General features: G+C 36.7%; 1 protein-coding gene across 6 annotated transcripts in view; it reads right to left on the bottom strand.

Moving 5' to 3' along the window:
- Positions 1-25,626, bottom strand: part of ATF2 (activating transcription factor 2) — a 48,540-nt gene that overhangs the window by 8,481 nt on the left and 14,433 nt on the right. For 5 of the 6 annotated variants that reach the window (XM_058810012.1, XM_058810014.1, XM_058810011.1 and 2 more), the window contains 7 exons: positions 24,931-25,059; positions 20,091-20,269; positions 19,659-19,773; positions 19,394-19,480; positions 8,694-8,843; positions 6,692-6,898; positions 1,000-1,105 (listed from right to left, as the gene is read on the bottom strand). In XM_058810012.1, coding sequence (XP_058665995.1) covers positions 1,000-1,105; positions 6,692-6,898; positions 8,694-8,843; positions 19,394-19,480; positions 19,659-19,773; positions 20,091-20,269; positions 24,931-25,059 — 973 coding nt within the window. The remainder of the gene's footprint in view (positions 1-999; positions 1,106-6,691; positions 6,899-8,693; positions 8,844-19,393; positions 19,481-19,658; positions 19,774-20,090; positions 20,270-24,930; positions 25,060-25,626) is intronic. The other variant, XM_058810017.1, reaches the window with a different exon arrangement.

The raw sequence follows: 25,626 nt of genomic DNA, 5'->3' as shown, positions 1-25,626 counted from the left end.
CTGTTTGCATGCAGTACAAAATGTTCCTTTATTCTCCTGAATTACTGACACTGGCAAATTAAAATGAAGTGGCTACATATGGCAGAAACAATCTTCACATTTACAAATATCTTGAAATATCACTAAATCATAAAAACGAAAGCTGTGGGTTATATATTATGAATGTTGCCTAATGCATTCCCAGCTCAGTTACTTGTAACAAATTTGTGTACAATGGACAAAATTGGCCATTTATTCTACAGCAGCAGCAGCTGGTTCTGGCACTGTGTATCACAGCCAAAAAGGAAGCTACAAGTCAGCAAAGCATAATTAACCTTTAAAATGCTGGAAGGATGAAAAGTAAATAGAACAACTTAAAATAAAAATATGGACTAGAAAATATTGGTATTGACAGTGTCAGTATTCTCCTCAATACTAGAATTGTCTTCAAAAATACCCTCTCTATAGAAAAGAAGTCATTTAATGTGGATATCAAAACAAACTAGAAGACATTGTACAGTAGGAGCCATGAACCTGCATCTGATTATTTTAATGGCTTGACTGATCCTGGATGTTATGGTAAATGAGGACAGCTGTTATAGTACCTCTACTGAAATCTCATTACAATGAAGGAAAAACACCCACAAGGACCTTTCACTGTACTAGGCTATGATAAAGTAGAAAAAATGGTTTATAGTGTGCTCTTAATACTTTAATTATATTTTCCAAAGCAGGTGTAGTAAGTGATAGTCCTTAAATGTTAATTATCATATGCATTCATTAAACCAACATAAACCTTTCAATGTTATGCAACAATTCAATTTTGACTTAAACATATATTTTTAAATATCACGTAATATTTCCTATCTTCCAATAACTTCAAGCTTATAAAAAAAAAGATCTTTAATGTAATATATGTAATATTAGAACCACAGTTCTCAATTTTAATGCTCATTCAGTTCATTTTGGCAGTATTTCATTGATGCAGCCTCAGGCTATAGGTAATGGAACATTACTCACTATGATAGCCAGATTTCTTCTGCATGGCAGTTACAGGGCAATCTTTATGAGCCAGAAGAAGCTGTTTCAGCTGTGCCACTTCATTTCTCAGCAGGGTGACTTCATTCTAAAGGAGAAGAAAGTTATGTACTTTACCAGGCTCAAACTACACACGTTTTGAAGGTAAGCATTAAGTTTTATAGGATTTTCAGTTGTTCATTTAGGGGTAGCTGAAACACAAGCAGTTTCAATTTGGTATATACTGAAATATATACATATATTTATTTTATCTTAGAAAATGCAAATATTAGCTGAAACTTGGCTAGCTTTGTTACATTTACTGGGATATGCTTGGGTTTTCCTAAAAAATATAATATATGTTTTTCAGTTTGCAGATGCAGCGTCTACATATAGTCTCATTCACATGATCCAGCTACTGTGAGACTCTTCTGGAAGATTTTGTGATGAATTTTAATCAAAGTAAACCTACATTTAGCTCCACACATTTGAACAAATGTCATGACCAACATTAAAAAAAGGGAAAAATAGAAAAGAAAATCCAAAAAGCCAATGCAGAATAATTTTCTAGTGACTCTATTTATACTTGGACTTCAAAAAAAGAAAATCTCATGTAGTGGAAAATAATTTAGCAAATATTGGTTGATCTCCAGACTGATTTTTATTTTGGCAGCCATACATAAACATGGTCTCTGAAGGAATCATTGATAATAATGACAAAATCCGGAGATGTCGCTAAAGCACAGTGCAATCTAAGAGACAGCACCTGCACAATCCAGTGCCTGGATTCATTTCCAGACTCTGCCTTTCCATTGCTGGGTGACCTTGAGCAAGGTCATTTCACTGCTTTGTGCTCCAACTTGGCCATTTGTAAATGGAGAGCTGCAATACTTACCCTCTCTGGAAAGCAGCTTGGTGCCTAGAGACGAGGAGTGCTATGTAACTGCATTGCATGTGACAATCCAAATTAAGAATGGTGTGGCATTTTGATAGACCCATTTTTACTTTATAGAGTAGAAAAATATTTATGAATCAAATTATCTGTAATGCTTTGTGATCCCCGTATCTGGACACAATATGTGTTTTTCACGGGTTATTTTATTTTGAATATAAATCTTTTCTATTAACACTTGAAGTTATTTCAAATACAAGAACCTTTGCATATTATTGTAATATACCACACATGTGACATAATTATTCAGTAAATGTTTATGTTTCTGCATTTAGAAGCAAGTTAAAGAAAAAAACAAACAGCAGAGGGAAACTAGATGGCATCTGAAATTATGTGCAAAATAAACTACAAGAAAGTCAACCTATTTACTTGCAAGCAAGAAATAAGGCAATGCAGCCAGAGATGAGATGAATTACAAGTTAAAGGATTCCAAAAGAAAACAATTCTTCCAGAACAGAACTTATTAGGTTTAATTACACTAAGTAACTAAAATATCAGATTGTTCAAAGAAAAGCTCCTCTTTTGTGTTCCCTCTCTCTCCATTTAGAAGCCTTTATACCTGCAAAATCCTCTTGAGGTCTCCTTTTCTATTCAGTCCTTTCATGTGTAGAATACCCTTTAGAAACTTTTTATTAAAAGCAAAAGCTGCAAGATGCCAAAAATCTGACTTCACAGACATTTGTAATGAAAGAAAAATGTGACTGCAAACAAAAAGGTTTGCAATGATAGAAACCCAACCAAAAGCCCCACAAATTCTCTACCAGGCGGCACTACACGTCCTGAAACCTCAGGCTGTTAAGAAAGCACAGGACTACTGCCTCCAGCTCTGTCTGCCCTTAGTTCACCATGTTATTTACTGAGGAGCCACAAATCTTGATATGCAGGCAGCTGCACAGAAGTGACAGAGGTTGGGTAGCAAAAACCACACTGATGTAGTTTTGAGACACCTGATGACCTACAGAAGCAACAGTGTCCAAGACTATGAAATATAGTTCTACCAGTTCAAAGGCACTCTGGCAATCAGGAAAAGGTTTGCAGAAATTTTCTCTTATGCCTCCCACATTTTAAGGAAGAATTTTATATACAAACAGCACATATAAGCATGAAGTTGCTGTTCATCTGTGGAAGTAAAATTATATGTTTATGAAAAGTTTTTATAATGCAGTTTATAGCTCAATGTCAGCTGTATCAAAAATATTAAGACCACTGCCATCATAAATACAAAAAGCAATACATTACCTTACATTATCCTATTAAAGCAAACTTGAAAAACATGGATCAGCATTCCTATATAAGAGACTGAGGTAATTTCTAGAACAATGGTAGCTGTATATTCCATAAAAACACCACTGGTGCCAACAGTACCACATACAATGCACACACCACTTGTGACACTAGAGCAGAGTTCTGTCTGCTGGACACAGGGATGGGGAATGTCACAGAAAGGAATCTGGTTGCCATTTACGTATCACCAGTAAGAACCACTTCTAACTGGTAAAGGGGGCTGTTTAGGACCCATTCTTATACATATTTACTTGAGACAACAGTAAGTCCTTCCATCTCATTCAAAACATGTGAATGTGTGGTGGTCATTACATATGTGGTTAACCTGTGGAAAACAGGCTACCAAGAAACACATGAAATAAACACTTTTAACAGGTGGCACGAACAAAGATTACTTCAGATTTTCACACTGGAAAGGTTCTCATCAGCAGTGAGACAGAACCAAGCGCAGGCACCAACAACTCTTTAAAGTAGTACATAATATAGCCCACATGCTGTTGAGAAGAATTTGTTATGTTCCTGCATTTCAAAATGTGCTAGCATTAGAAAGAACGTTTCTGGAGGAAAGTATATTGACTTGTACCTGCACTCCATCCTTCAAAAGATACCTTCCCTCCTGCATTCTTACGAAGGGAGGACACAGTGTATGACACATTCTTTTTTATCTGCCTATTCCTCCCTGTATCCAAAATGCAGATGTAATAGTGGGACCATGGGACCACATTAGCCCTTACTCAGCATGGTGTGGGACAACATTTGTGATATGTTATTACTCAAAGTATCATCAGAGGCAGGTAAATGTGACTTCTGGGGATAGGGGACTGCCTGTGGCTGAGTTAAACAGCATTCTTCATGCTTCCTTTTTGGGCAACTTCCTCTATGGAAAAGGATCTTTACTTATGGGCATACTTTCAAAATTTAGCCTTCCTAAACAGCTTCTGCAGCATCAGTACAAATCATCACTCAATTGCTGCTAACTGAAAACCCACTGGGACCTCATGAGGAAGACAGGCCATTCTTCTAAAGCTTCACCTTTTAAGATTATTAAAGCAACAGGGACCAAATACAGAACATGTAATGCACTTTGGCATCTGATCCTGCAATGTGGCTCCGTGGCCACTGTGAGCATTGTCAATACCTTCTTATACTCTGCAGGATTTTGCAAGGCACAGAGGCCACACAAGGTGAGGAATAAAATTTAAGACCAACAAACAAGTTAACAATAAATAGAAAACACAGTTCTCAAGAATCAAAACAGTAAATAACCTTCAAAATATTAGAAGCATGAAAAAAACTTACACAGCAGAACCTATAACAAAGGCAGCCTAACTAACCTATATATGTTACTGGTGATGTAATAGATGGAAATTTTCCTTTAAGCAAATATTTGAAAAATACTGCTTCAAAATGAAGTTACCTTCAAACATTTATAAGAAGAACTTGACAGCAGCTAATATACAGAAAAAAATAAATACATCAACCAAGTAAACCTCCTCAAAGTTCATATGTACTGTCACCAGCTTGCAGTCTTACAGCCCTTCCCACTGCCATGGGAGCCTCTGACACAGGCATTGCAGAAGGCCAGTAACAGCACTGAATGGAGTCAGAATTGTTACATGCAGCAATGCAGTGCAGGTGTTCCACTATGAACCTGCTTTTGGAAATGTGACTCTTGGTAAATTCAGCTGGGCAGGCCACTTATACATTAAACTAAAATGAACTACTAAACCCGCATTAAGGCAAAACTCCAAACTTATTAAATTTTCTATTAAATATAAAGTAAATAATCATGGGTCATTACTGCCCAGTCGGCTGATTAGCTGCATCTAATTATTATGGAAATATATGATTGATTAATGTTTTCACATAAAGCACAGTGTAATTATTTCTCTGATATCCAATTTTCTTTTCAAGTTTTGCTGTTCTTTACCATTAACAGTTTTGCTTTTGGTAGACTGTAAGAAAATCTTTCTTGAATTCACTGTTACTGAATTAACACTTGTAAACATTTTGTTTCTTGGACTTATGTGATTTTTTTGTTATAAAACTTGGCATATATATGTGAAAGAGAGTTCACATGATACCAAACATTACTTTCGCTAAAAAACTGAATTATGGCTGATTTTTTTCATTCTCCTTCACTCCTTTCTTTGATTATTTAAGCTACAGTGCTACGTATTATTATGTAATTAATGGACTTAATTGAGGGCACTAAATGAGTATGTCTAAAGACTGAACAGGTGTGAGAAGAATACATATTTGCAAGAAATTTAACTAATGCTTGTGCAGAGTGTCATGACTCTTGGAACACAGGAAACCATTTCACGGTGTGTGCTCAGGTAGGAATCTTTTACATTTCAGGGTCTGGGATGCTGAATATTTTTAAAGACACAAACATGAAGATGACTGATACACTGTAACTTTGATTACATGATAAAAAATAACCTCAACATGTCCTACTTTCCTGTTGATCAAATTGTGATGTTTTCTATACCAAACAGCAGGAGAGGTGAGTTTTCATAGGAAGATGATGATGTGTGAATTTGACTCAGTGAACAGCTCTGATGAAGAAAAACAAGTGACACTTGAACATATCAAAATAAGTCTCACCACATTTTCTAAATGAATGCTTCACAGTTTTTCCTTTCAGCAACTTTCAAAACAAAGCTTTTAGACTTTTTATTCTGAAAACAATAATTTCTGCCAATTTTTAATGTGCTGCTGGGAAACATTAGGAAAGTACGCTTTAATATTTAATAGCAGTTTAAACAAAAGGGTCATGGATTGTTTTACTGGGGAAAAGTACATTCACATGGTGACTTTCTGAGATCAGATGAGGTGGAAAAATGACCTGCAACATACACTGGCCCTACCCTCTTGTATCACACTTCATCTCTATAGGATTTAGGTGCTGCTGGTTAAAATTTACAATGCCACTGCTGTACCCATTCTGTGAGCAAAAGAGGCCCTCAGTATCCACTGATATCAACCTGGCACCTTTCACAAGCATTACATTCACTTTAAAGGCAAAAAGTGAAGTTGAAAAGAACTTGAAGGAAATAAGCCCAAAACTTACTCAAATAACCCAGGCCATGACACAAATAAAGAGCTAGATGTGTTCAAGGTAAGACTATTACTTTGCTCACAAGTGTTTATTCCAACACATCTTGTCATCTTAGTTTAGTATCATAGCCTGAAAGTTACTTCAAATGGAACAAAGGACAGAAGGGTATGATCCCTAAATTTACATATCTTGAAATATGAGTATGTTTTCATCCTCTAATTTTACTGCTATATGCAACTAGTTGTGAATTTCAAGCCCGAGCTGAGCCACCAGTTATAAAACCATTTATATTTCCGATTTCATGCAAAGTTTTGAGGTCCACTGATGAAGGATCACCATGTAAGAACAAAAAAACAACTTCCTAATTTTTCCTTGAAATAAAAGGTATACCATACCTGTAACTGGCCATTTAGTGAGCTCAGGTCCTCAGCTTTCTTCTCCAATGACTGCACCCAGACTTTCCGTTTCTGCCGGCACCTGGAGGCAGCAGCGCGGTTTCTCTCCAAGAACTTTCTCCTTTTCTCATCAGGGTCTTCATTGGCAGCTCTTCTTCGCCGACCGCCTGTATTCGGTGTCTGTGGCGTAGGCTGAGCTGGTGATGCCTGAAAACAGCCATGACTTAACCTACAGCTCTGGTGTAAGCAGCCAGCACATCCTGAGAAAAGCATTCAGGGCACTTCTAAATACATTCAGGTGAAAGCTGTGCCCATTTAACTCTACAGGGATGTTTTTAAATCTTTTACCCATACTTCCTCTCCTGATCATCTTACATTAACGTATTGCATCCAAAACAGCTTTCAAGCTAGATTTAGTAGGAAATGAATTTTCTATTTTTGACTCTTCCCACACACCTAGTCACAACTGAAAAATGACACAATTGCTTATGCCCACTACACAGAAGCTGTTTGACAAATTCTGGCAGCGCTGAGACTCTCTGATCCCTGGATCTCCAGATAGCAAATTCCTGCTCATTCATGTGTTCCCCAGCACTGAGTAACAATTTCCCTTAATCTACCCACATTACATGACAGTATCAAAATACTTCAATACTTTAAATTATACATTAGACTAATTTCACAGTTGTATACAGACCCTAGACAATGATTTAATGTAACAATATAATGGGTCTTAAAATCCTTTAAAGAGATAAGCTAGAACATAACTGTCCACATGACATTTAAAGGTGCATCTCCACATTCAGTCCTGCACAGCAAGGAAGTTTTATTTTTAAATTAAAAACTCCAAACATGTATCAGCTGGCATATAAATTTGACATTAATTCTAAATAGCTAAGAATAAAAAAAACCTGGGAACTCAAATCAGTGTTTTAAGAATGAAACACTTGCTATTTTTGATTAATACTAATTGTAAAATAACTCTAAGACAATCAAACAGCAACTTTCATCTTGAAAATTCTGCTATGTGATATTTTGAAAAATATTCTTTAGAAAACCTCAAGGCAGTATGGGGAAAGAGCAGCTTTAAGAAAGATCTTTTTACATTGGGTCACTTTTTTCCCCTGTTCTGTTCCAAACATATTTGTTTTGATACATTATTTGATTTCACTGGCCAGGGTAAGAATCTGAGGCTTTCATTGCAGATAAGTCCTGTCAGTTCTGGGCCAGCTTTTATAAACTTAATATTATGCTACGAATTCTGAAAATATCTCTTTGAGATTTTTATAAGCATTTTGAAAACACATTACAAGAGGTTTTTAGAAACAGAACAGCTGCAATCCTCCAGGATTCACCAGGAAGTGTATCTTTCCTCCAGCAGCAGGCCCACTTCCAGTCTGACTTAGAGGTTTTGTCTTTTACTCCCCTGCTCTGATCCATCATCCCAAAAGGATAACAAAACACAACTTAAACCAGAGACCCCCTTCCATAGCCTGAGATGATGAAGTACCCTTAATGACACAAATGAAACTCTTCCTGTGGCAGCCCAGAAAAGATCCTTCAAGCAAATTAACACAAGCATGATACCTGATGCAATAAAAAAATGTCTAAGCACACTTATGATTAAAAAAAAAAACAAAAACAGAAAACAGATGCAACAGAAACACAAAATAAAAACACTTATTTTTTCAAATATATATATATTGACCAGCTGTAAAAATTTCAGCTATCACAGAATCTCTTAACAGTGAACTTCAGAAATCAGGACTTAGTTCTAAATTTGAGCAGATAGATACTACCTGTTTTGAAATCATCATCTTGGATAATAGGTTTTAGAAGCATTTAAAAATACGTAAGACCTGAAAACATTTTACTGCTATAGAGCTATTGATTAAAAGAGGAGTCTGTAATCTCTATTTTACAGACCAAGAGTATAGAAAAAATATATGTATTTTCAAAATGAAAGGAGGAGGTAGGAGGCACATGCCCCCTCCTGTCATACCGGTGTTTCAGTTGTTGAAGTTGCAGGCTGTTGGAGTGACTGTGGTCGTGGTTCCTCTGACTGAGTCCTAACCAACCCACTTGCATGTCCCTTGGCAGTATCTCCATTTGTTACCTGAGGGTGCTGCTGGGTCAAGGCTGCTTTCAATCTCTGAAAGCAGAAAATAAAGAAGAAAAAGAAAAGAAATATTCTATCATGCTAGCTTGAATGATTAATCATTTATATAAGCAGTTACTTCCACTTTGGAAACAGGAACTCCAACTCATAAACAGGTGTTTCTTTTTACAGGCTTTCAAAAGTGACCTATGTATATACCTAAAAACAGGGGGGTAAATTCCTGCAGTCATTATAAGAGCAATGAGGTTTACATAAGATCCCAGGAAGGGAAGGATGGTAAACTATATGGAGAAGTAAGCAGAAAGCCTCATCTGTAGTGAACTGTGCTCACAAACAGATGAGTGGAAGGCCATAAACAGAAGGTGGTAGTACCAGAAGAGTAACGATGACACATTGTTAGAAAGAAAACAGGGAACAACCAGAACACAAGCATCTTTCCACTTGAAAAATTCTGGTGCTCTCTATCTCTATTCATTTTTAAATAGCTTGTTATGCCTCCACTAATTCATGGTCTTTACAAATACTCACCTCTGCAATCCTTCCTATGGGTAATTACATAAAAGCCAAGATCGTTGCTGAAAAAAACATCTAAACACTAAGAAGCTTCAGGTTATATGTAAAGATTATTTATGTAGAAATATGCAAGATAACTACTACAGCATGCTACTTTGCAGTAAAAAACTGCTAAAAGGTTTCATGTTCTTCCTTTACTGCAGACAGCCACTATGAAGAACAGTAATGTGCAAGTTCAGCTGTATCTAATATACCCAAGAGTTATTGACAACCTGATGGATGATTTCAGAGCACTTTACTGACTGCCTGTTGAAAAACACTTCATTCAACTTTTGGTGAAATCTATTAAAACTGCAATATAATACATTCCATTTTAAACTATTTCGTAATCTTAAGTGATAAAGTGTCCAATTTCAGCAGATACAACTGCTTGTAATTCCAGATTCTTTCTTAAATTTCCATGAGTACTGTATAATTTATCATTAATTTTTTTTGTTTTACTGAAGAATTTACCTTACTAGAGAAATGGTGTTAGAAAATGTTTTTCTACTGAGCACCAGATTTTTTAAGAATCCAATACAAGTTTAAGAGAAGATTAATGACTTAAACACATAAGTTTGTGAAAATTCTGATATCTTGTAACATCATATTTTGAAATATGAACAAAGTGTCACCCACATACTAACATTACTAGGATATCTTAAGAATACTAGAGAGAGGCAGCATTTCGCCAGCTCAGGATAAACAGAAAACTTTGCACCTATTTATGTAGATATTCTCTATAAATTGTAGTATCCAATGTCTCCCAACAATTAAGTCAGTGAAGTAAAGTAACAGCTCTCTGCTACCTTCCATGGTGACAGGCTTTCCTGGATCCTATGCTACAATTAAAACAACAGATTGCAGATTACCTCTGTCAAAACTGCAAAATATTTTCATGTCTGAAATATGGCAAGTTACCATCTTGGCAACTTGGATTTGGTAGCACATACCAAGCACCAGCAGGTATCCTAACTGAGGGCTACAAAGAGAACCAAGAAACTCCAACCCTCCTCTACTGGCCTGCTATTAAGGAATCTTTAGCCAGTGACTTCTGTAGTAGGTCTATTCTGTAGAGATTGCTCTGGACTGAATTAGCAGCACATTACATCAGTTAGGAACCATTCAAGTGCACATGAAAATTAGGAGTTAATCCCAACAGCTAAATGAGCTGTTGTTCCTCATCTCATTTACTGCATCAACTTCCTAAATTCCCCAGAATAAAGAAGACACTTCAGAAAACTACACAAACCAAATTTACTGCAGTTTCCAGCACTCAAATTTAACAACAAAAATTTAGGATAGCTGCAAGCATTAGATCAGGATAATAAAAAAATTAAGATAATATGTCCATAACTTTTAGTATATTTACAGCACTCTGAAAGCCCTTAGATAGTTAACACTTTAATTAAACTCAAGAATTGACTTGTACCTTCCTAATTCTCCTTGGAAAAACAAGCTAACAAAAACATTTCAGTCCCTGTCTCCAGCAGGTCTAAGTATTTTCTAAATGTCTAACTAAAATTACTAAAACCAAACTCTATGATCTAACTGCAAAGTTGATGGCTGATTCCTCTCTCTCTTTAAGTAATCCTGGCGTCTAAATTGTAAAATCTTCTACACAACCACTACCAGGACTACTAGGGAAACATATCACATCCAACTCAGTTTTAAAAATAATGGTTTTCTAAAGAAACTAGCAAGTATTTAATACCAATACGACAATAACTTTTCTGTATGTTACTAAGATAAGATTTTTTGCAGTGTATTTTCATTTATGACTTGAATAACTTTAGAAGCATCTCTTTTATCATAACTTGCTGTTAGGCAAGATGTGACAAATTTTCATCAGTCCTAATCAAGAGAGCAGTGAAAGTACAAATCAGTTAAAGGGTACACTCTCTTCTACTTCAAGCTGTCATACTAGGAGAGATTTCAAAGTTACCATCTCAAAAATGACGCGTATTGGGTTTGCATGGTAACTGATGAGTTTGCACTGGGACGTGCAAACAAAGTTGGACTTTACTTACTGTAATGCCAACATTTAAACATTATATCCTGTAAATTCATAAATAAACAAACTCCTTTTGAGGATTAGATTGTTAAATGTAATGTACTATGAAAACAGGAATGGGAAATAATTAGATTTGATTTCAAATTACAAAGTTTGAAAGTTGAAATTAAAGTAGTTAGGAATCAATAGTCCACAAATGCAGACACATTGTGAAAATCTGAAGAATATTTACAGATTTTCACAAGGAGATTTCCAGCTTGTGTGTTTAATAAGTTTCATATTTTAAAAGGTAATGCTGGAGTAAAATACTATATGGGTGTTGTGCTTCTTATGACAGTTAACCCAAATTCAACGAGAATCTCATTTTTAACAATCAAGACTACAGATACATATATTAGAATAAATGTATATAAGCATTTTTACGTGGAAAAACTCGATGACAACCGAGGGTTTTTGTTATTATTTGGTTATAGGTGAACTAACCAGATAGGTTAATAGCTTTTAAAATCTTTATTAGCAAGGTTTTATCATTCATGTATATCCTTGAAAACAAATCCTCACCACATCTGTCAAAATTTGGTAGGACTGGATCATTCCATCAAGAGCTCACAGAAACAAGATAATATACTCCAGAAACAATTTGTGAAAAACTCAGATCCATATTTCATATCTGCCACAAAAGCTCATCAGAGTAATAACCCTCCTTCTCCTGGGTGTTATCCTACCATCTGCTCCTCTATTACTTATCTTTATTTTGCAACTAATTAACAGCATAATCTTCTAAATTCAGCAAGTTAATTATCATTATTGTGGTCTTTGCAGCATCATCAGTCCTTATGAAGTCTTGTCTCTCCACCCCCAGAGAACATATGAAAATGAAGTAGGTTGTGAGAGGGTCTGTTTCTTTAGAGTAGGCTCATTAGGTGTTTGCTGATTAGCTCGGCATGCAGAGAGACAGGTCAGAAGAATTCTGCTGAACACAAGGTCCCATGCCGGGCTCCAGCAAGTTAATGTTGGTTTCTGAACATTTGCCAAGCTGCCCTCTGTCACTTCTCAGTAGAAACCTCCTGCAAAAAGTCTACTGGTTGCCTACTGAGTGCAAGGTATTTTTTATATTGTGACAAAAAGTTTTGCATGGGAAGGAGGAGACAGAGGGAAACATTCCATATTAAAGCCATTTTGAAATTCTTCAGAAACTTCTGCAATCCACGCTGAACAGACTGAATGCTAAGTTCGCAACCACAAGCTGCACACTCAAAAAGGATGTTTTACAGCTGCAACTTGAGGCTCATGTTCCATACACAGAAAACATACAATTACAGATCTTCTCATAAGAATGTCAGAAGCAATTCTACAGTTATTTAAAATCATGCATCCTTATCTTAGTGAGGAAGTTTTTTGGGAGTTTTAAGTTTTTTGGTTTTTTTTAAAGACAGTTATTGCATCTACTTCTAAGCCTAAAAATACCACAAAATTGACATACATATGATTTTACTTAAGTAAGTGAAAGTTAGTTTCCTTAGCACACTGACAAACATGGAATCATGTCAGAAAAACTGACAATTTATATTAAGTGTGCCACAGAAATCTGAAACTCATTTTTACTCCTACTGAATGTCATTCTTAGTATAAGATGTAAGAATATTTTCAAAATAGTAGCAGTAAAAGACAAGGCTGTGTCTGAATAAAATCTCTAGTAATTTTGTACTTCAATTCTACAAGCAGGAGAGAAAAAGGATCCAAGAATGTTCAAAACGATAGTAACAGTGCTTTTCACAGCTGTGAATGGACCGGCTCTGTTCACTACAATAAATTCAATACTTAGGCAACAAAATTAAAATGCAATCTGATTTCATGCAATTCTTTCACAGCACTGGAACACATCAAGCACTATATATGTTTCTGTAGTGAAAGATGCCCTAAGATTGTACTTAATGCACTCCTTCACTTAAGGTCAACTGTTTCAGCTGAGAGCCTCTTGCAAGAATGTCACCAGTCATAAGGATTTGGCTCACTGCACATACAATTTTTAAATTTTTGTCTGTCATCACTTTTATGCATTCCTTTTTTTTAATTACTATTTTTTTCTTCCCAGTTATTAGTCCTTGTAGTTGGTATACATTTTTCTATCTGCTATTTCACTTAGTGAACCTGTTCCCACATACCACTGCTCCTCTATGGAATTCATACAATCATTTAATGTCAGGCAACTTGACCAGTAAGCAGAGAAAAGAGCATTTCAGCAAAGAATGAACAGAGTTTGAGAGGTGACATCCCAGTAACTTGCTTCACATCAATAACCAAAACTGCCACGCTGAAGGAGTTTGACACTTAGACTGAAAACTTTATGAACATAGAAATAAATACACAGTTTTGATTATTATGCATTAAACTTGGACATCCCTAATAAAAAAATCCTTTCAAATGCTGTAAGAGAGACCATTTGCAAAAATAAAAGTCTCCAAAAGTTGTCCATTGTGGGAAAAAATTCTCAGCAAGTGCCTCAGTTCCTTTAGCCTTAAAGGGTTGTACGATTTCTAGGACAGCTAAAGAAAAATTTTAACTATGCTATAGGAAGGCATCCAATGTCCACAACCAAAGACATCTGCCAGTTATTTTAAGTTTTAGATTTTGGAAATTAAAATATCAATTTTGTTTGTTTACTAAAGTTCATTCATGAAATTATAAAGAAGAAATACACTTCTTCTTTGTACAATTTGGCAACTCGTAACCGAACAACAGGTATTCATCAAAATAAAAATTTGTTCTTCTCATGTTAATTCAAATACAAAACTGAAGTTATCTAAATTCATATTTAAATTTCAGATCATTAGGAAAGAAGCACTGCATTCTCTAATTTGACTTTTATCAATCTCACGTTCACTCAAAAAAAGTCTATACAACAGTAGCCTTTAGTAAGCAAGTAAGAGTGAAATGAATGAAGAATGTAATCAGAGCACAAAGTTATTTTCTTACTATAAACTTCTAAAATGTGTTAGCTCCTTGAAATATGCAGAAATAGCCTCTGCAAAGAAAGGCACAGAGCACAAAAGAAAGTGGTTTGTGGCAGGTATTTCATCCGAAACCTAGCCATACCTTCAACTGGACAGCTCCAGATCTGGTAACAATGCAACAATGTGGTGCTATTTCACATTAAATTTACTACAACCAGTTTTTCAGAAATTTTACTCAACTTCTGAAGTTATTAGATCTGTGTCAACTTAGAAAACCTTGAAATAGCATTGTGGTGTGATAGCAGAAAATGCAGAACACCATAATAGCAAGTATGATTCTTCAATACAGGAGAGGTTCAAACAACTACTGCCAACACCACATATGATAAAACCCTTTGGAGATATAAATAAACCATGTTAACTTTCCAAACTCTGTATCCCATACAGTACAATGCTTACTTAAATACCTAAGGAAGCTAGGAAAGTTAGGAATCTATTCCTGCATGTTTTTTTGTATTTGCTACATATTCTACTCTTACATTTTATAATGCAATACAAAAATTCCATGAGATTACAAGGTCCGTCTATAAAGAACAACAAAAACTTTCCTGAAATAATAAGTAAGAAATAAAGCAGCAGTCAAAACAATTCCAAATACCTATACTCCTGGGAATGCTGTGAAAGGAACATCACAGCTTCAACCCTTCATCTGGCTTTTTGTTCAAAATACACTGCTGACAGACTTCATAGGTTCATAAAATTGTTTAGGCTATAAAAGACCTTTAAGATTAAGTCTGACCATTAAGCCAGAACTGCCAAGTCCACCACTAAACCATGGCCCTAAGTGTCACATCTCCATCTCATTTAAACACCTCCAGGGATGGTGACTTCACCACTTCCCTGGGGACCCTGTTTAATACTTGACAACCCTTTCAGAGAATAAATTTTTCCTAAAAGTCCAATCTATACCTTCCTTGGTGCAACTTGAGGCAGTTTTCTCTCATTCTATCAGTTGCTGTTTAGAAGAGGCCGAGTCCCACCTGGCTACACCCTCCTTTCAGGTAGCTGTACAGAGCATGGAGATCCCCCTTGAGCTTCCTTTTCTCCTGGCTAAACAGCTCCAGCCCCCTCAGCCACTCTTCAAAGGGCTTTCTCTCTTGACCCTTCACCTACTCCCCTGCTCGTCTCTGGACATGCTCCACCACCTCAATGTCTGCCTTGCAGTGACGGGCCCAGAACTGAACACGGAACTCGAGGTGTGTCTGCACCACTGCTGAGTACAGGGGAACAGTCCCTGCCCTGGTGCTGCTTGTCACACTATTGCTGATTCTGGTACAAGCCAGGATGCCACTGGCTTTCTTGGCCACCTGGCCACTGCTGGTTCATGTTAAGTTGGCTGCTGACCAGCACCCCCAGGTCCTGTCCCAACAAGCAGCTTTCCAGCCACCCTGTCCACAGCCCATGGCACTGCCTGGGGTTGCTGTGATCCAAGAGCAGGACTTGGCACTTTGCCATGTAGAACCTCATACAAATGGCCTCAGCCCACTGATTCAGCCTGTCCAGATCCCTCTGCAGAGCTTTCCTACCTTTCTGCACACCAACACTTTTGCCCAGCTTGGTGCCATCTGCAAACTGACTGAGGGAGCACCCATTCCCCTGTCCTGACCAGTGATAATGATACTACACAGAACTGGCCCCAACACTGAGCCCTGGGGAACACTGCTTGTAACTGGCCACCAACTGGATTTAACTCCATTGACCACCACTTTTTGGACTCAGCCATCCAGCCAGTTCTTTTACCCAGCAGACTGTATCTGTCTAAGCCACGAGCAGTTTCCCCAGGAGAATGCTGTGGCAAACAGTGTCAAAGCCTTTAGTAAAGTCCATGTAGACAACACTGACAGCCTGTCACAGATCCATGCTGGCTGGATCTGATCCTGCCTGTTCCGTGTGTGCTACGATGATCAAGATCATCTGCTCCATGACCTTCCTCAGTGCAGAGGTCAAGCTGAGAGGCCTGCAGTTCCCTGGATCCTCCTTCCAGCCCCTCCTGAACATAAGCATCACATTTACCAACCTCCAGTCACAGCTAGCCAGGGCTGCTGGTAAACAATGTAAAGCGGCTTTACTGAGCTTCTTCCCTAGCTCCCTCCGTACCCTAGGGATCCCATCCAGTCCCATAACCTTCTGTGTGTCTTAGGGCTCTAGCAGGTTGGATTAGAGAGGCCTTGCTCTCCTCCACATGGCTGTCTTCCAGCTCAAGGTGCTGGGTACCCAGAGAGGAACTAGTCTTACTACTAAAGACTGAAGCAAAAAAAAAACAACCATGAAGTACTTCTGCTTTTTCCTCATTTTTGCCTCTATGCTTCCCCCCATATCCAATAAAAGATGGAGATTTTCCTTGGACATCCTTGTGTTGCTGATGTACTTAGAGAAATATATTTAGTTATCTTTTACAGAATAACCAGATTAAGTTTTAGCTGGGCTTTGGCCCTGCATAACTTCACAACATCCACCTAGTCCTGAGCTGCAGGTCCCTTATCCCACAGGTCACACACTTCCCTTTTTCTCCTGTGCTCCAGCCAAGGCTCTCTGTTCAGCCAGGCCAATCCTCATTGCTGGCTCATCTTTCAGCACATGGCAACAGCTGCTCCTGCACCTTTAAGATTTACTTCTTAAAACATGTCCTGGACTCCTCTGCCCTTCAGAACTGCCTCCCAACAAGAAGGAGAAATGTGGCTGTAATAGGCAAAAGGACACAGGGCATGTTCCCAGAGTTCAGCTAACTTAACCATACCAATCAATCCACAAATTGCTGTATACCATTAATACATGAAGCATACACTGTTGATTTATTAAATTTCAGTGAATTAGCTTATTTTTCAACATTAAATGTGAACTATTAAGGAAATGAAAAGTGAGCTGTAAAACTAAATATTGTCTTCTCTTGGCTTAACCAGGAACACAAGTGAAAAATAAACCTGCTCTGCAAAGAATTTAGTATGCAGCAAGCAAAATTATTTTTAAGAGAGACATGAAAAAAAGGGTTTGATATCACAAAGATTTGAATTAAAAAATTAAATTGAACTTTGCAGTTAATAAACCATCACGTATCTGCCAACAATGCATCCCATGGCACAGTGAATTACTCTTACTCTTGGAGGCTTTTCTACATAAACATTAAGTTTCTCATTAAATTGCTTTTACTTTCAGGGGGATAAGAAATTACGTTTTTTATTTCTGTGAATAGGCACTATATAAAAGTAAATGAGCATAAGAAATATACATAATTCTGATATTCTTGAATTCTGCTCATGCTTGATGTCAAGAAACAAGGAAAGGAAATACTGCAAATATCCTTTTTACAGTCTCACTTAAAAAAAAGATAAGCAATCATGAAGTGCATATATTAGCTAAATTGTAACGAGAAGGCTAATGAGACTGTTAAATTTTAAGTCTAATGATCTTTGTTTTCCTTTGCATTTGAGTGATTGCTTCTTCCAATGTGAGATCAAAGTCTTCACCACACACATGTATTTCCTCTCTGCCTTTAAATCACTCTAAGAGAAAATCACTCAGCAGTACACTAAAAACCTAATTTCTTGACCATCTAAAAATTTATTTGGAACCAATTCCTCCTGGATTTCAAACAGAATTCAGAGTGGAGTCTTCTGATTCTAAAACATGTTCAATTTCAGAGAAAATAGTTCTTGCTTTCACTTGTTTTACATTCTTCTCTCCTGGATTTAAGGTAAATTAACTTTGTAAGAGCTGGTTACATTTAAGTATTTTCTGAGGTATTAAAAGATTCCTTTTCCCATTCCCAGGGAGACAAGGATGCACAAAAACAGACCTCCTTCCCTTATGTCCTCCTCTACACTATTTCAGAAGTCATTGTGCTCAGCAGAGCAGGGAAATGAAGGAAGATCTGAGAGCATCAGGCAGAGTCAGTGCACCTCTCCACAGCACTTTCAGTATTTGGTGAGCGTGGTCTAGGTGTGCTCACTCTATGGGAATCCCTTTACTCCAGAAAAACCAGACTCACTGTTTCTCATACTGTGGCTTGAGAAGGGAAAACGGGTAAGGAAAGAAAGCCCACAGGTTTAGATCAAGAGAAATGAGATATCTAAGAATGTTAAGGGCATCCTCCCACTTACCAATATCAATGCAGAAAAATATATTTTATCTAGCAGGTGTTCCTGATTCTCTTTTAGTACAAAGCAAGAGCTGAAGAAAGAGGAACACTATTTCACAGGATAGATACTGTTCATGGAGGCATTGTGTAAATATATAAATGGGTTAGTTATTGTTTAATAATAGATCTTCTATTGCTTTAGAACAGTTGGAACAAACAAGACAGAAAAAAAAGAAGCGACTGCCTAATGCTGTATAAAATATTTCAATAAATTGATAAATTCAAACTACCATCTTAAATGGTTACTAATATTCAGTAAAAAGAACTACCCCCCCAATCAAACAAAATCCAAACCCATCTTTTGCTTGTTTTAGACATTTTCCAAATAATTCTCAACTCCCCCCAAAAACACCCAACACAACAGAAACAACCTCCACACAGAATAATTTGTTAACTATATGAGTACTACATATTTAATTGCAAAACTCTTGCCAAATGGATTATATTCAGTTGGGAGTCTGAAAACATTTAAAAACCCTTATTTTTCTTAGTTTAAGAAATATCCTTCTTTTAGGCAGAAACATTCTGCTTCTCTGAAAGAAATGTTCACATGCCACTAATCTTGTCTTTCTCCCAGCTAGCATTTCTGATCCTCTGATACACAAAGTAAGAAGGAGTTTAGTTAGAAAGTTTATTTAAAAGAATGACTAAAAATAAAATAAAAATGGCCATTAAGAACAGAACTAACATAGGCTGGAATTGGAAAGAACTGTAAAATAAATGCAGCTGTTATTTTTCTGGTTTTATTAAATTTGTATTTGCAGAATTTAGACTAATAAAAGAAAACTAAAGCTGTTTTAAAAAGCAATAGAATGTAATTAATTTCTCAAGTTATTCTTCTTGAGGAATAATGGAGTTTTTCACTTACCAATTTAGCCTCAGACTGCACTGGCTGTGGGGAGGAAGGCCCTGGGATTCCTGGGATACTAGGCACCATGGTGACAGGTCTAACAAGCTGACCAGATAAAGTATAAAAATGAAGAAAACCTGAGTATGTTATCATAATAGAGAGCATTTGACAGCACTACCCTCTGAAGCCAAAACAGCTATCAAGGTGCTTAAAACTAAGTTCTATGCTGCACTTATGCAAATCTGCTCCACTTTCAAATTAATATAGCATCATGCTTACTTACTGGAACTGCAGCAGGGACATGCACATTAGAATTTGTGATAGATGCAGGAATAGCAACAGGCATGGTTTGTCCATTAGGAAGATGTAACAGCAGAGGAAAAGGACCTGGAACTGGACTGAAAAAGGAATGAACTATATAAAAGAAAACTTATCCAGAGAAGAGAACAAGTTTACACATTATTTTAAATTGGTTTGTTTCTTTATAGGTGTAATGTATAATTTATTTGGAGATCAAAAATATGAACTTAGTGATGTGGAGAACATGGCATTATATCTCACATGTAGTGAAAGTCCAATGTTTCATGTGTAGTAAAGCACCACATTACACCAAAGCATCTGAAATTCATATATTAACTGCAGAAACAGTAACTGAAAGTAATTCAGATTTTCAAATTCTGCAAGAAAACGTTTTACTAAGATTTATGTAACTTACACTATTGGTCTGTTAGATGATGGAGCCTGGGTGATAACAGTACTAGAAGTTGGTGATGGTATTGCCTGCTGAATAATAACACTCGAGTCAGAACTCGTAAGCAGTACATTGGGAACCTGGAGCGATGCTGGACGAACTATTGTTGATGTAGGCTGTGCAGTCTGCTGCAGTGACACTTCCTGAGGAAAAACAAGGCTTCATCAGTTTGTAAAATACAATTACAGACCACTAATTCCAACTGTTAAATGAATGCAGTTTGATGGAACAAATCAGAATTTCTGTAACATTATGCAAATAGAATCAGTTATACAATTAAAAACATTCAAAAAAACTCCCTCTGGATGAATCATTTAAACCACCAAAGTAAAATTGGTTTAACAACAGTGATTTTACTTTTACGACAAACCTGGCCCAATTTATTCTAAGGCTACTATTATTTCTTATTGCTTCTAATTCAGTTTTGATCAGATTTTAATTTTTTTCCCCAAGAAACCCATGGTACTACCAGCACCATCATGTTTACCCACAATCCGCATAAGGAAAATGTTTTATGATGTCCTTATGTACATTTCAGTTTCAGTCCATTGCTCTGGATTTAAACAAGAGAAACATGACATTTATGGTTCAGTAAAAACAATAACAACAAAAACATTTTTGACCCTTTTTCTGTAGCTCTCTAACTAGAGTGATTAAGAGTACTTGGAATGTTATATTCAGAGCTCTGCAAAATACATGCATGTCCTGTATATTTAATCATAGCAAATAAACTTTCTTAAGTGCAAATAAAGAGTAGACAGAAATCCCTATAGCTCTTAGCTTAGCAACCAGGTAAAGCACATTATCAATTGAATGCTGATATTATTTGCTGTTTCTGAAAACCCAGAAAGGCCTTACTGTAACCTATGCCTTCCTTCTCAGGAAACTCAATATTGCCAGACTTCAATTTACCTTCACACAGACTTTTTGGCAAGTTATTTTTTTGACAATGCTTACTGCAATCAATGACACATAAAATCATATTTTTAAGACCAGCAAACTTTAGTTGCTCTGCTGGTAAACAGTAATTCAAAGAGAAATCTCTATACCTGTGTCACACAGACTGCACTGATTATTATTTTCTTTGAATGAAGCTTGAGTTTTGAAAATTTATCCACAAAGCTTTAAGTAGTAAACTCTGAGTTGTCTAAGCAGATTGCTTGTCTTTGTATATATTAATGCACAAATGTGTGGGAACCTCTGAGCAATTCTTAGAACTGTAAGCTTGCTGGCAAACTGTGGGCTTTACAAAAGAAAAGACTTTAGATTATGAAATCTTCTGCCTCCAAAAGCTCAGAGGCTAGATTTGTCATCAGGGTTCACTAGTTCATTCATGCTTTTTCCCAAGGGACCTAAAAGACTATTCACAGTCAATGAAAGTTTTTGGACAATAACAGTGAGCTGTGCTGAGGAAAGTGAAATTGTTGTAGTATCAATCTGGGGTATAATATTTGACAGTTCTTAGCACTACAGATGAGCATTCAGTAATAAGAAGACAACTAGTACAGAATTCTGGAAACAGAAAAAAAGCCCAATCACATTGTTAGTACAGGATTAAACACTTCTTTGCAAGTAAGGAACTTGGTATAACATCTTACAGATCTTATTCAGGAGTCACAGGGAGAATATAAATGAGACTGAACTGCTTGACTGTGGGAAATTCAGAGCTCAGAACCAGCTGAATCTGTATGCTAGCATGAACAAGCTGCACAACCCAAGCAATATCATGGTGGTCCTCACATGTGAACAAAGACTACAAGACCATATGTACACTTGATAAAGAATGGACCCTTGGAAGGACTTTCACAGAATCACAGATTGTTTGGAGCTGTAAGTGACCTTTAGAAACCACTCCACTCCATGCCTTCTGCCATGGCTAGGAACATTTTTCATGAGATCAGGTGCCTCAGAGTCCCAGTCAGCCTGACTCCGAGCACTTTCTGAACCCAGCCTAGAAGTTGCTGGTGTGTCAGTAGCACCTCCTACCTCTGGGCAAGCAGCTGGGATTGCCTCCCAACTGCTGCTGAAAGCAGGTAACTACATACAAGTGAGACAGTAAGGGAGGGCATTCTGTCAACACTTCTTTGCTGTTCATACAGAAGGTTAATTAACGCACATTCTAATAAATACTAATTGTAAAATTTGACCTTTCCCTGGCTTGAACACCTATCAGGAAAGGGACAATCTGAAATTTTTAGACACAATGTTCTGTGGAAACCAGATTTCAGCAATAGTCAAAAGATTAATGTCCAAAATTCTGAAATAAATCTGTAGAATTCTGAAAATGGAAACCTCACATACATTTGTTTCTGTGTTATTAAAATGGCAGTTATGCTTTGTTTACAAGATCAGAAACTATCTTCAGCCATTAAAAAATTTTCACCCTCCTCTTTACACTAACTTGCTCTTTGCTACATTGAAAAATGCATGCAGGAGCCTGTTACTGCAACAACGTGGCAAAAACATAAGCTGCAGATTTGAGAAGTATTGCTTTAGAGTAAACTCTTATAAGCATATAAAAACAAAACCATATATCCAATAGTCTGATGAGAGATTCTAATTGATCACTAATGCATTGCACTAATGAAGTCTAAATTTTGTCTGGAATAAAATACATTGTAAATATATTCCCCCAAAGAACAAGAAAAACAGTGCTGAATTTGCAGTCATAAGATTAAATGAAAGAGACCTTAACTTTACCTACCTTTCCTTACAGGACAGAAGTCTAAGCCCACCCAAAGGTACTAGACTTACTAAAAGGACTTCTCCAACTCTTGTAATTCCTATTCTTGAAACTAAAACCCACTGAATGGGAAATTACAGAACAGGATAGTTACTTTAAATGTTCTCAGATGTGCATATTTGCAAGTATCCCCTAATCAAAATCAAATTTCATGCAATAACTTTCCAATGCTATCAAAAATACATAGAATTCTTTATAAAGAAATGTAGATGGCCAGAACTAATACTGTATTTGATTATTACTGTAAGAAAGCAACTGGTTTTAAAGTAATTAAATTATGCAGTTATCTACCTGGCAACAACTAAGCAACTTTTAAAACCCTGTTGAGGGTTTCCCTTTTAAAGTCCTGTCAATAAACAACTACAATGTTTGAAAGCTCTTATTACTTCAAGGCTTAAAGACTTTATACACTTCTAATGATATCTTGGCCTATTCAAAGCAAAGTACCAACTCTTACTGAGCCTAACAGAACTCATGGAACTCTTACAAAGCTAGGAAAATAATTAAGCATACTTTTTTTGAGAGTCTCCAAGGAATTATTTTGACATCTACAAGGACAATTAGAACTGCCTTGCACAAACATAAATAGGCTGTAATCATTTAAGACTACTAAAATATATGCAGCCAACAAAATGGTTACAGTTAAAACCATCTATGTCCTGAAAAGATCCCTTCTCTCCTTCAATACATCTGCACAAGGAGAACAGAAAAATCTAACTAAACAGCACTCTGCTCACATTTGTCACTGTCTGCAGGTCACATGGAGCTGTACACTCCAAGCAGCACCCCCAGCCTTGCTGAGCTTGTCGCTACAATCAGACACAAGAATGGCATTGAGCAGCAGCACTGGCACAGTGACACACCCAAACTGCACCATCACTGACACAAGTTTATAAATACTGCTAAGCATTGAGATAGAATTTTCACTTGTAATGATGCTAATGAGATACTGAGCCATGATTGTATGAAGATAGTAATATTATCTTATGCCAAAGTTAGATTACTTGGAATAGGTATTTGCAGCAAAAAAATAAACTAACCTCTGAAATAAAGACTTAAGATTTGAACTGTGATTCACTTAATCCAAGCAGCTCTTTACATTTAGTCCTTTAAATGCTTTTACTATTTTTGAGACTGCATGATTGCCTTGATTAACCACGATTACTTGTCCTTGCTAACTATGAAACTCAGGAAAACTTAGTAAGGACAAATCTGAATTAAAACTCTTTACAACTTCTGTCACACACTTAAGGTTGTCCTCCCAGAAGTTACTCTGGCAGTATTAGAGTTGAAACAGAGAGGTTCAGAATGGATCCAAAGAAAAACATTCTGCCCACAGGAACAGCCTGGTACTGGAGCAGGTGGCACTGAGGCTGGGCAGCCTCTCTCTCACAGAGGGTTCAAGACCAGACTGTGCAAAGTGCTGAGTAACTTGGTCTCATCTTAGAAGTAACCCCAGCTTTGAGCAGGATGTTGGACAGGAAATCCAGCAGTCCCTTCCAGCCTGAATTACCTGGGACCTGAAAAAGTCTTGCTGATTCCTGGGAGTGAGGCACCTAAGCCCCTCATACACACACTGCCCACTGAAGATGCACATAAGGACTGACTAGAGCTATCTCTATGCTTTATTATGGTCTGCTCCTAATGTCTGTATTTATTGAAGACTAGAAATAATTAACTCCCTAATTCTGCTACATTTTCTGTACTTCAAGAGAGCTCCACAAGATAAAAACACTGCAAATCACATACTGAAGTCATCACTACTATGATGATGCATAAACAACAATAAAGAGCCCTTTTAGTCTTTTCTAAGATAGCATAAATATTAAATTTTATTTCTTTTTTGGCTTTACTGGATTGCCAGCTTTACTGGGAGCAATTACTCCAGTGAACAAAGCTAACTGAAGAATTGAACAAGTTACCTATATTTCCACTGGAATGTAGCAAATGAAATCTCTCTTCCTTTCAACTACAGTGTGGCTATCCCCATATACAATAAATTTACAGATTATCAGAAAGTTGAAAAATAAATTCCAAGAAGAGAAAAATAAAGGTTCTGACCTTTTCATCATTGGTAGTAGACTCTGGATGAGGTAAAGGACTATCTTGATGAGTTGTCTCTACAACTGAAGGTTCTTCAATTTTATTTCTTATAATTGGTGTTGCAAGAGGGGACAAATCTAGAGGCATCTATGAGCAACAATGTAAAACAAAATTAGTAAATGTTTTAAAAACAAAACTGAGTGAGAAAATACAAATAACTGAAGAGAAATATCAGCCCATTACAAGACAGAGGTGCTGATGTTTGAAAGGTCTTGATGCAGATGCATTATCAGTCAAGGCTATTTTACCAGCACCTAAATGAACACCAATCTTCAGTAACACAAATGTCTTTCAACACTTATGTTAGACAAAATATTTTCTTCTTGAGAATTAAAAACATTCCTAAAGTTTTTGCATTTCCAATTGCAGCTAATAATTATTGAAAAAACAAATTTTATATTACTACACAGGTAAAATTCAGCAGGACATCTAAAATGCCTTAAAGAAATTGAGCTACAAAAGTACTTAAAACAATACTATAGATTTGAAAGCCTATATTCCTGTCTAGTCTGCTATCCAAATACTTTTGGAAGAAATTTCCCCCATAGAAGTTTTTCCAAATGCTTTTATTTTCAATTAAATTCCTAGCTTTCCTGTGCAATATATTACTAATAGACAGGGAAGACTGTAAGAAGAAGAATCCCTTCTCATATC

This window comes from Ammospiza caudacuta, chromosome 8, assembly GCF_027887145.1.
Source record: "Ammospiza caudacuta isolate bAmmCau1 chromosome 8, bAmmCau1.pri, whole genome shotgun sequence".
NCBI classification, from domain to species: Eukaryota; Metazoa; Chordata; class Aves; order Passeriformes; family Passerellidae; genus Ammospiza; species Ammospiza caudacuta.
This window is presented reverse-complemented; position numbering and strand designations above follow the sequence as displayed.